The sequence below is a fragment of the Fundulus heteroclitus genome, unplaced genomic scaffold (genome assembly GCF_011125445.2).
Source record: "Fundulus heteroclitus isolate FHET01 unplaced genomic scaffold, MU-UCD_Fhet_4.1 scaffold_37, whole genome shotgun sequence".
Taxonomy (NCBI): domain Eukaryota; kingdom Metazoa; phylum Chordata; class Actinopteri; order Cyprinodontiformes; family Fundulidae; genus Fundulus; species Fundulus heteroclitus.
Genome location: NW_023396781.1, coordinates 3,723,745 through 3,734,502, shown reverse-complemented (window position 1 = coordinate 3,734,502; position 10,758 = coordinate 3,723,745). Strand labels below are relative to the sequence as shown.

Here is a 10,758-nt window from a genome sequence, read left to right as displayed (position 1 = left end):
AATTAGGAAAGACTGCAACAGATTTTGAGATCCTTTTAATGCCTTTACTGTTACTGTAATAAAGACAACAAAATCATGTGGTTTTTGCGCTTTAGACTCCCTGGTGTAAAGTAAGGTCAAACTTCAGGAATAGGAGTCAATGTAACAGCTACGTTAGATTTGTATCGGACATTGAAGCTGACAGGTATGAAATCATTTCCACCTGAGCTATGCATACTCTCTTTACAAGTTGTAAGACAGTGATATTTGTTAATTGATTTGGTGATAACCACTATAAGCAACTACAAGTCAATAACCAATGGCTCACCTGCCAAATCTATAGGAACATGTTCACAAACAGAGTACTATGTCTGTAATATGTTTTACACTGGATTAATATATTATAAACTGACAGCAATGGTAATGATTATTTTAGACCAGCTGCTTTCACTACATTTTATATGTAGGGCAGTTATATTTCATCCTAAATTCAGGGATGCTCAGTGAGATATCGACTTTCCTAGTTCAAACTCTGACTTCAGGGGGTGTTCTTTCTGGTTTTTCCTACTTGGAACTCTGTAAATCTGACTTCTGGGGACAAAGATCAGAACATTAAACCGCATTTTCTTGACTAGCCTTTAGTTTTCAAGTGGGTGTAATAGACCCAGTTAATAACTAAAGCGAGATAGAGAGCATGGCAACTACTACTCCATATTTCAGCTGTTGGGGGTGGGGGGAGCACCATGAGGATCATGTTTTTTTTTCAGTGCTTTTAACACCATACAACTATGACTCCTGAAGGACCAAGAAAGGTAGACAATCTTTCATTCATTAGTTAAGCCAAATATCTTTAATGCATTCTGTCTCATATAGACTGAAAGAAGTGACATATCCTACCTAGTTACTGAGTTGCTCCGAGATTCTGGTCCACAACAAACAACTTTTGGTCTGAAGCATTGAAGCACGATAACAAACTGTCCTGGCACCGTTTCTGTTCACCCTCTATACTGCAAACTTCTCCCCCTAAAAGGGGTATAGTGGTTGGATGGTATAGCTCCCAAAAAGGGGCTATACTATCCAACCACTTATTAACAACATTCCTCTACTCTACGTGGAAGCTGATGTCAGGCATCATTGCAGCTAAGATGAATAGGCACATAAGCAGTGGCGTCTCTGGCATAATAAGTTGGGTGGGGCACCAAAACTCAACACCTATTAGCAGCAACTCATTTTTTTGTGATGCATACAAACTTTGATAAATTTTAAATTAAACAGATAAATTAGCATAAACCAACACAGTAGAAATGCCATTTTATAAAAGCTAAATGTAATTTGATTTTTATTCATAAAATTACAAATAAAGGCTCACTCATAATATTAATTTATGGAACAGAAAAGATTTACATCAATTCTTCAATGAGCCACCAAGGACAACCAACAATATATTGTCACACACTGCAGAATGGAAACGTAACGTGCGCAATTCCAGTATTTTGATTGGATGATCCGAGCTTGGGGCCTGAGGATTTATGCCCCATGGCAGTCTACTGAGAGTTGGGCATGCGCACTGCAATTTCAGATGTTCATTATTTAAACAAACATTGGTGGTTTGGCCCTAATATTAAGGCGCCTCAAGAGGATTTAGCCTACTGAGCTTGTAAGTATTCTGGCAGACTTAGATATATAGACACAAAAGGTTTATAACAGAATTTTATTGACAAGGGAATAAAAATTTGTTGGAGGGTGAACAAACCTAGTGGTGGTTGTAGCCAGGGACGCTAGCTGGGCCAGTGTTGCAATGGTCAACTGCAGGGCTATGGCGGCTCTTGGGACTCAGACTGTGGAGTGGATTATCTTCTGGAGGAGTTTCAGTTAATCTGGATTTAGGCGTGGATGTACCTGAGCTAATGCTCTGACGCCTTCCATCCATCTCCAGCTGCCTAAAATGCTTCTCCTGATGGGGCTGTTAAGTTGTGACGTATCTACCACTGCTTCTGGGTCCAAGCCGACCGAATCCGTTGTTTATTCAATATGCCGCTATGCTGTCTTAATAGATCGCAGACAAAAAAACAACTCCAGCTGTCATTTTATTATTTCCCATGCGATTAGAAGGAGAAGAGGAGATGGCTGCAGTTCATGCTTTACTTCAGCAAATGATTTCTGCCTATGTGAGCATATTTGCAATAACACTATCTTGATAACCAGTATTCGCTTAAATTTAAATTCCAATTGTTTATTGTGCGTCAGACAGGTAATAGAGAAAGGACTGCAGTAGTTTCTCCATTGTGTAGCCACATTTTTTGTGAATTAAATAATTCACAATGTCTATGAAGGTGACTGCTGGGAGCGAATCCAACTCTGCAGACAGTTTGTATTTGTTCACCTGGTATGGATCTATACCAATTAACCACTATTTTTGCTCCGTACCTGCACACATCATCTAATGCGTCTTGTCAACACGCTCCAGCAATTGAGAATGCCATAGCACATGGGGAAAAATAACGAACCAAATAAAAGTTAGAACAATTCCAAATAGAACATTGTATATATTTATATCAGCCTTTGGGGTGGTATTTTTATTTATTTATTTATTTATTTATTTATTTATTTATTTATTTGTCATGGGGCCCCAAAATTCCTGCAGGCATCCCTGGTTCTACACACTCACCCAGTAGGCTACGTGTCTCTCATGATTTAGGTTTTTGTTTGTTTTGCTTTGAACTTTTCCGGACTTTTGTTCTCAGCTCTCACCTCTAAGCCATCATCCAATCAGGTCAGTCTCCCTCGAGCCACCACTCTGCTCCTAATCAGCTCCACCTGCTGCACTAATTAGTCAACTCTGCTCACCTGTTCACATGCCTACTTAGACCTGTCTCAGTCACCCACTCATTGCCAGACCATTTCATCTCGTCTGGTGAGATGTGCCCTGCCTCTACCAGTTCCTGTGTGCTAAGCCAGCTGGTCTCTTCTGAAGAAAGTTACCTGTGTCTGCCTGCTGCACAAGTCTGCCTGTTTCCTCGTGAGTTCCAGCTGCTCGCTCTGCCCGTTCTGGTGGTTCCCTGGTCCACATCGCCTGTTCTGGTCTGTCACTACCTGCATTTTCTGGTCTCCTGCTCATATCTGCCTGCCTGCACCTTCAGCCATTATTCTCTGACAAGTCTGGTTCTGCTGGCCTGCATCAGCTGCCACTATTCACTTCTTGCAATAAACGTTTTGAAACAAAGCTCTGTGTCAAGCTAAATATTGGGTTCTCCAGCAATAAGCATTACAATGTCATGCAGTAGGACTGCATGCAAGTCACACAGGCACACGTTGCTGAGCAGGAGGTTGATACGAACATGACAGCAAGAAGCCTGTCTGTGGAGCAGCTAATGAGATCAATGAACTCCAGCCTGGGACATAAAGAGCCCACACTGTATTTGATCCTGGAACATGGTGCTCTGTTCATTCTGTCAAGGATTATTACTTTTGCTGAGCGCCTACTGGTGGTCGAGGCAGGAACAACGACTTTGGATGAGGAGCGTCTGTGATGGCAGGAAGGTTCTCGCCTCCGCTTGTCAAAATGATTATGGCCACAGCAAGGTATGTTGTTCTTGTTCAGCTGACCTGGATGTCCTTGTGCTAGATCATCCTTTACTCCTCCAAAAATGACTGCATTTAAGAAAAAATAAAGCTGCACGATGGAACCACACAAGAATGAAAATGTTCTTCCTATCATTCCCACGTCACCCTGGGTTAGTTTATTCCGCAGTTTCTGACTACTGAGGCTGGGATGGGCCAAATCAATAGTCTCTAAACCACAATCCATTAGTTCTGGCTAATTAAGGGTGCAGTTTGCAGAATTTTTAATTAATTGATTAATTAATTAAGGTTTTATTCTTAAAAAAAAACCCGGATGAGAGCAGCAAGCCACGAATCACAGATGAGGATCAGTACTGAATTAATTCAGAATTAACTGATTTTTCAACGAATTTCAAGAATGTCTGATGCCTTTGATGGCCGAGAGTTTATTTACTGATTTCGAATAAGGGGGGGGCGCTAATCACCTGTAATCCTTTTAATGTCTCTCACTCTGAGGTGCCAATACACAGCCCAGTGGATTCACCATCAGAGGAGACTGGAGTTCTGGAGCTGCGGGAGGAAGGCGGGGGGCACGGGGTTTGCGAGGTCATGACACCATCTCCCCCTTTATCACAGCCGGTACTTCCAGAACCAGACAGCAGTACTGTGATCGAACCTGGTCGTTTTGGACCGCAGCAGCTCCTTTCTGCTCCGGACAGCTCCCCAGGTGAAACGATGCTTTAACTGGGGGGAGGAGTGTGCGGGGTGGTGGTGAGGGAACAGGGAGGGGTGGGGGTCAGGGTGTCCGCTTTTGTTCTGCAGAAAAAAGGGGGCTTGTTCTTCGCGGAGCTGCCTGGGTGTGTGAGCGCGGAGCGCTGTGGGATGGGAGCAGAGAAAGGAGGCGCGGAGCGTCCAGCCTGCAGTCCTGCCACAGAGAGCGGAGCAGCAGCAGCAGGAGGAGCAGGGGGAGCACCGAATCACAGCAGCAGCACTGACACACGGAGCCGGCCAGGGAGGACGCAGCAGCGGGCTCACGCTCACCTGAAGGCCACTGATGAAGACAAGGATTAACGGTCCCAGAGGAGCTTTCTGACCGCCCGGAGGAGCTCCAACAACACCCTGCAGCGCTTTATCCAGACCTCTTTTTCTTCTGCAAGTGCACTTAGACTTTCCTCAGCAGTCTGATTGAAGTCTACAGTTTTACTCTGATCACAGATATTGTTTCATTCTTGCAATTGCCCGTTTCGGTCTCTGGTTTACTGAAAATGCAACTGCTGGGCGCGCAAGAGCCGCGCTGTCAGTTCCTCTGACCTTAGGAGGATTTCATTGAATTCTGTCGGCCTTGTTGACTCGATTGGAAGTCTTGGGAGAGATTGACTTTTGCAACCCTAAACAGACACCTGTCAGTAAAACCCGGAGGGTCTGTTCACCTCCATCCAACATGCGGGCCATCCCATCCAGACTCAGCTATCTGTGAGCGCTTTTCTCTATCACTCCTGTCAAAGATGCACATCGCATCCCCGAATGAAATAACCCACTGTCCGTCTTCTTCTTCCTCCCAGGTTTCTGCACCTGTTTGCGTTCTGCTACTATGCTCAGGTATGTACCTGTTTTTTTTTTTTTTTTAATATCCTACAATTTTAGAGAGCAATAGTGGCCGCCAGAATATTTAGTTTTTTTAGATCCATCTAAATATGATGCAGCCATGGTGCACCATAACACGATTTGATGCAACAGTATCTGATGGCTCCCACGGTGCCCCGGACAGCGGGGAGCACTCCGGCCCTGGCACACGCCGTGTGGCCCATCGGGCAGGAGGGAATTATTTAAGGATAAAATAGCAACAAGGGGGTTGTAGTCTTATCCTAAATTAAGACAAATTTATGTATATAGGCCTAGTAAATCAGGGCGCATAAAAGGCGGATTTCCTCTATAAATCACCCTAACATTGATCCGATTCAACAAAGTGTTTTTTGGTTTTCTTTTTTCCCTCTGTGCGCTTAGGCGCATTCTCCTTTCGCACAACCTGTAATCACAAAGTCCGTCCTTTTGGACGCGGCCGCCTTCATCTGGCAGCCACTCTTCTGGAACTTGTTGTAGCAGCTTGTCAAAAGAAAGAAAGAAAAAAACAGCCAAGGTTTTCTCATTATGTATCAAGTTTCTTTAAAAAAAACGCGCAAATGGCCTTGTTATATTCGGAAGGTACAATTATCAATTGGATCTGCTTCAATTCCGAGAATTCCCTTCAGTCTTATTTTTTTAAATAAATAAATCCCTAAATTGGCCTAGAAAAAAAGAAGTAAATACAAAAGCAATACGCACTGATAATTGTGATGCCGTCTAATTTCTGACAGGTAACCAATCAGTCCCCGCCTAATTTCACGCAGCATGTAAGCGAGCAGAGCAAAGTGACGGACCGGGTGAGCCGCAGGCTGATTCGGATCTACCAGCTGTACAGCCGGACCAGCGGCAAGCATGTGCAGGTCCTGCCCAACAAGAAGATCAACGCCATGGCCGAGGACGGGGACGCGCACGGTGAGAGCGTTTTTTTTTTCTTTCACTAAATGTCTGGATATTAGATATATTTGCTAATTTGCTCATTTTATTCACGTCGTTTGTCCTTTTGTTGGAGTTTTAAATCTAGTAATATTTTTTTTAAACGCAGCTAAAATACATTTCGTTTTTTTCCGTGAAGTTTTTGAAATGATTCACATTCATGTCTGCATTGTCTCGTGAAACGGCTGAAGGCGGATTCTCTAAACCCAATGAAAGTGAAATTTGAGGTGCAACATGTTCAAATGTGATAATAAAACTCAGCGTTTGGTTAAATTGCTGAAGTTCTTGTGTAGTTGTGCGGGGATATATACAGACATGATTTGTTCTAAAATAAATTCATTATTGATTATTTATATTATTATTCACATTATATCATTATTACATTTATATTAGGTTATCCAAATAAGCTAAAACTTTCCTTACTGAAGAGCGTGTGTGAATGAAACTAATCAGAAGCCTTCAAATAGCATTTTTAAAGGAAAGTTTATTGTGGTTCATCATCCAACAGCCTAAAGGTATAACAAACATTTATTGCCCCAGAACTAGGATTTCTATAAAGCAGTAGAGAGGAAAAGTCTTTGCATCCTGCCAGGAGCTGAAATATGTCTGGAGCTGAGGGAAAGTGCCCAGCAGGTTATCAATAGTGCTAGAAGGTGATCTGCAGAGATTCTGTAGATCTGGAAGAGCCATTAGAGGTTCGGCCTTTTGAACATTTCCTGCATAGCTCCTGTTCCCCCTCCACCCCCACCTTTTAGACCCACTCCTTGAAGCAGTGCGGCCGTTTGGTTGAATACTAAAGTCCATATGGCTAAAAAAATACAGTGTCCTTGGTGTTGCTATTGATTCAGAGGTCTCTGTTATTTCCAGACGTGGGAGTGTACTAACATGTCCAGTTGCTGGATGTAATTGTGTGTTAAGCAGGAAGAAGCGAGATGAACGGTTTGTCTCCAACCCTATGGTTCCATCGGTCAACACTTTGTTCAGCTCTGACTGCTGGTTCTGACCGCAACTAGAATTCAGACAAGAAGTGGTCTTTGAGTGGGTTGTTGGGGACAGCCATGACGATTTTCTGTGAAACAAACTGTACATTGTGGCTGTTGGTCTCATCTCAAATCTCTGAGTGTGGAAAATCTGTGAAACAGTTAGAGAAGGAGCTGCAAATCTAAAGAGTAAAATGGTAACTGAGGAATGAGAGAAAGAACAGAAGTGGTTGTTTTTCTTTCTAAAAAGACTTTACTTTCTGCCTGTTAGAAACCTGGCAGGTTATGAGAGAATCGTCGAGGTATATGAGTGAGGAGATTGCAGGAATCCTGAGCAGTGCTGCCAGAATTGTCTCTTCAGCTTTCAAAGAATCAACAGACACGTGGTTTTATCATTTTGTGGGAATTTCAGCTTGCATAAATCTCCAGGAATGGTCCCATAGGTTTCACTTGACTGTAGCATATGCTCAGTGTGTGTGTGTGTGTGTGTGTGTGTGCAGATCTTTGAAATACTCTCAAGCAGTTATTGTCGTTCATGTATGTTTTTTTCTTTCTGCAAGAACTCAACATAAGTGGGACTTGTAGATGTTTGCTTTAATGTTGAATTTTTCGGAGAACTAGGTATAGGCATCTAAAAAACTAACCGAAATTTTCTAACGAAATTATCTTGCTTCTCTCCTTCAGCTAAACTCATTGTAGAGACTGACACGTTTGGGAGTCGCGTTCGCATCAAGGGAGCCGAGACGGGCCTCTACATCTGCATGAACAAGAAGGGGAAGCTCATTGGCAAGGTAAGGACAAAAGGCTGACCACCCAGCTGACGGCAGGGTGGAGCAGGCTGGCTTTTAGAAGATAAACTATAAACACAGCACAAAGACAATGAAAAGTGGACTTTTAGAGAATTGTGGAAAATCTGAGAGCGTATAGATGAAAATAGATATTGAACTGTTTGGAATAGAGAAATGAAAAACATTGAGCTTTCAAGGTTAGTGTCGCCTCTGGAAGGATAACCACCTAAATTGACTATATTCTTGTTGGATTCTAACGTGTCTCCATAGTGAAGTGCCAACACTGTAAAAACTTTTTATTTCTTCATCCAAGAAACAAAGAACTGTACTTTTTTTTAAACAATGTCATGCAGAAGGTTGCAAGCAGCATGGTGTTTATTTTATTGACCCCCCTCCCTGCCCTTTTTGTAGTAGGGGTCACCTCTTATTTGTTTGTGCCAACTTACTCCCCTGGCCTTCAGAGCTGACCTTTCAATTAGAGGAAATATGATAGTCAAAAAGCAGAAATAATGATTACAATCTGTACTTTAATTTTAAAAGAATCAGCTGGTGGATCCAATTCTCAAAAACAATGGCAGTAAGAAGAGAAATCCCTGAAAATCAAATGTTGGGACAGTCAGCATTTAGACCACAGTTCAAGTAGTGTCTATATTGGAATTTAGTTTGGTATCTGTACACGATGCTCTTATGTGAGTCTGCTGGTGTGTTAGAAGCTGAGGCTTATGTCAGCCCCTTTCTCTCACTGAGACGGCTAATAAGCAGATTCCCCCACCTCTTCCCACTTACCCTCCACCCACCCAGCACCCTGCCTCGAACACCATCTGCCCCAAGCTTCCATCCCAGTCACAGCCGACTTCGGCCCCGGTGTGTGTGCACGCATGTATGAGCAAAAGGCACAAAGAATGAACATGCAGCAGGTCTGTTGGGACGGACGTGTGTTTGTGGGTTCATCTTGGCTATTTTTAACACACCCTTTGCCCAAAAAGGAGAGTGGTTGTTACAGTAGAACAGGACGGAGCAGATTTACATTACCTTATTATATGTTTTATCACTATGTAAAAGCTTTTGTCATCGACTGAAAATGTCACATCATTCAAACTTTATCCACCTCTGAGTTAGACTTTTAGACTTTTGTCTAGAGTGTACTGCCTGGACAAAAGTCACATTTACTAAGAACACCAGACCTTAGCTGATCTGTTATTTATGGAGGTTAAATTTACCCACAAACACAACAGTAGATCAAATTTGGTGTAAACCTGACACTTCAGGTTAATAAGGCCCTTTTGGCAGGAAAATCTGCAGCTACCCTAAAAGCTCTACCAAAGTTTACTGAAGGGGGAGAAGAGTCATCGCTTGCTGACAGTCCCCATCGCTCTGTGATCTGTAATGACTGTAGCATATGCTCAGTGTATGTGTGTGTGGGTGCGTGTTTGTGTGGGTGTGCGTGTGTGTGGAGGTGTGTGTGTGTGTCAGTTAGCGTGTCCACACAGGTGAATTCTTTATATATCTTATGTTTCCATCTGCAACTCTTTGTTAAGGATATTCCAAATGCTTCTCTGCAGGAAAATGGACAGGGCCGCGACTGTATTTTCACAGAGATTGTTCTGGAAAACAACTACACAGCCCTGAGGAACGCCCGGTACGATGGCTGGTACATGGCCTTCACTCGCCGCGGGCGGCCACGCAGGGGCTCCAGGACACGCCAGCACCAGCGTGAGGTGCATTTTATGAAGAGGTTGCCAAAAGGGCAGCAGCCCACCCACCCAGGCCAGCATCGGCCTTTTGACTTCATCCACTACCCTTTCAGTCAAAGGACTAAACGCACACGACACTCTTCACAGCCCTGAAGACGAACAGAAAGACCTGAAAACAGAAAAGGGAAGAAGAGAGAACAGACATTTTGACTGAAGTGCTGAAACGCTCCTTTCCAAAAAAGGCCTTCTAGATATTTTTCATACAGTACCCTAACACGTAGCTTATTTTCAAATTTTCTTAAATGAACAAAGAAAGTTCATGGACATAAAGGAATAAGAAAATATACGTATAAAAAATATTTTTCTACTCCAGACTTTTTAGTGCTGAGAATATTTTTTTTAGATACACATGACCCATTATTTGTCTTATCTTCAGCATCTTTGTAGAGTGCATTGTTTGGTTTATTGCATATCATTTTGACTAGAGGAGTCTCTTTTCTTGGACTTTTACCTGCTGCTCAAGGAGACTTGAAGGACCCTGAGTGACCGCACTGCCAGGGAATGCTGGGTTTACGGACACACTGTGAGACACGGCACTGCAGAGCCCAGGCAGCAACACCGTGGTGGGAACACTGCAGTCTGTTTGCCAGATGCTTCATCCTGACTGGAATCATTTAAGCAAACAAAGTGCTCATAGCATACTTGGAACAATGTGGCAGCTATAATTTATATTTACAGGTTTCCTGATCTGATTGTAGTGACTCCTGTACAAACTGTTTTGAAGTGTAAGAAATCCTTTGTCAGACCCTTTTGCTCCTCACTTTATGGTTTCTTGTTTCTCCCTAATGTTTTTATACATATATAAATATATTTTTATTTCAGGATGTGCATAATAATTTTAAAGATGGAATATTTATTTAAGAAGTGTAATAAATGTACATTAGAATACTGATATTAAACTCTTGTTTGATACATGTTTGCTTGGGACTCATCTGTGAAGCCCTCTCAATACTCAGCGTACATAAGAACACGTTATGAAGCAGCCAACCCAAGTTTCTGTCCTCCCAACAAAACCTCAATGAAAATATCTAAAAGAAAATGGCTTTACCTTCTGTCTAAACAATGGGCCCTAACAATAGTTACGTTTACATGCACATAAGTAATCAGATAAAAGGGCCGATCGGAATAATAATGTGTCAT

At 42.7% G+C, this 10,758-nt stretch overlaps 1 protein-coding gene across 2 annotated transcripts; it reads left to right on the top strand.

The window, feature by feature from the left end:
• Positions 1-4,364: 4,364 nt before the first annotated feature.
• On the top strand, positions 4,365-10,440 carry fgf8a (fibroblast growth factor 8a). Of its 2 annotated transcripts, none has more exons than XM_021310335.2 (5): positions 4,365-5,013; positions 5,103-5,139; positions 5,928-6,075; positions 7,761-7,867; positions 9,427-10,440. In XM_021310335.2, exons 1-5 carry the CDS (start codon positions 4,982-4,984, stop codon positions 9,709-9,711), a joined length of 609 nt encoding a protein of 202 aa, XP_021166010.2. In that variant the 5' UTR covers positions 4,365-4,981; the 3' UTR covers positions 9,712-10,440. The 2 variants fall into 2 exon arrangements, with proteins under 2 accessions (XP_021166010.2, XP_012707531.2); XM_012852077.3 differs by having other exon boundaries at positions 5,895-6,075.
• The last annotated feature ends 318 nt before the right edge of the window (positions 10,441-10,758 follow it).

Coding starts and splice junctions, on each gene's coding strand:
- fgf8a (XM_012852077.3), top strand. CDS start 4,982: ATGCGGGCCATCCCATCCAGACTCAGCTATCT. Junction 5,014..5,102: donor CCATCCAGACTCAGCTATCT/GTGAGCGCTTTT, acceptor TCTTCCTCCCAG/GTTTCTGCACCTGTTTGCGT. Junction 5,140..5,894: donor CGTTCTGCTACTATGCTCAG/GTATGTACCTGT, acceptor AATTTCTGACAG/GTAACCAATCAGTCCCCGCC.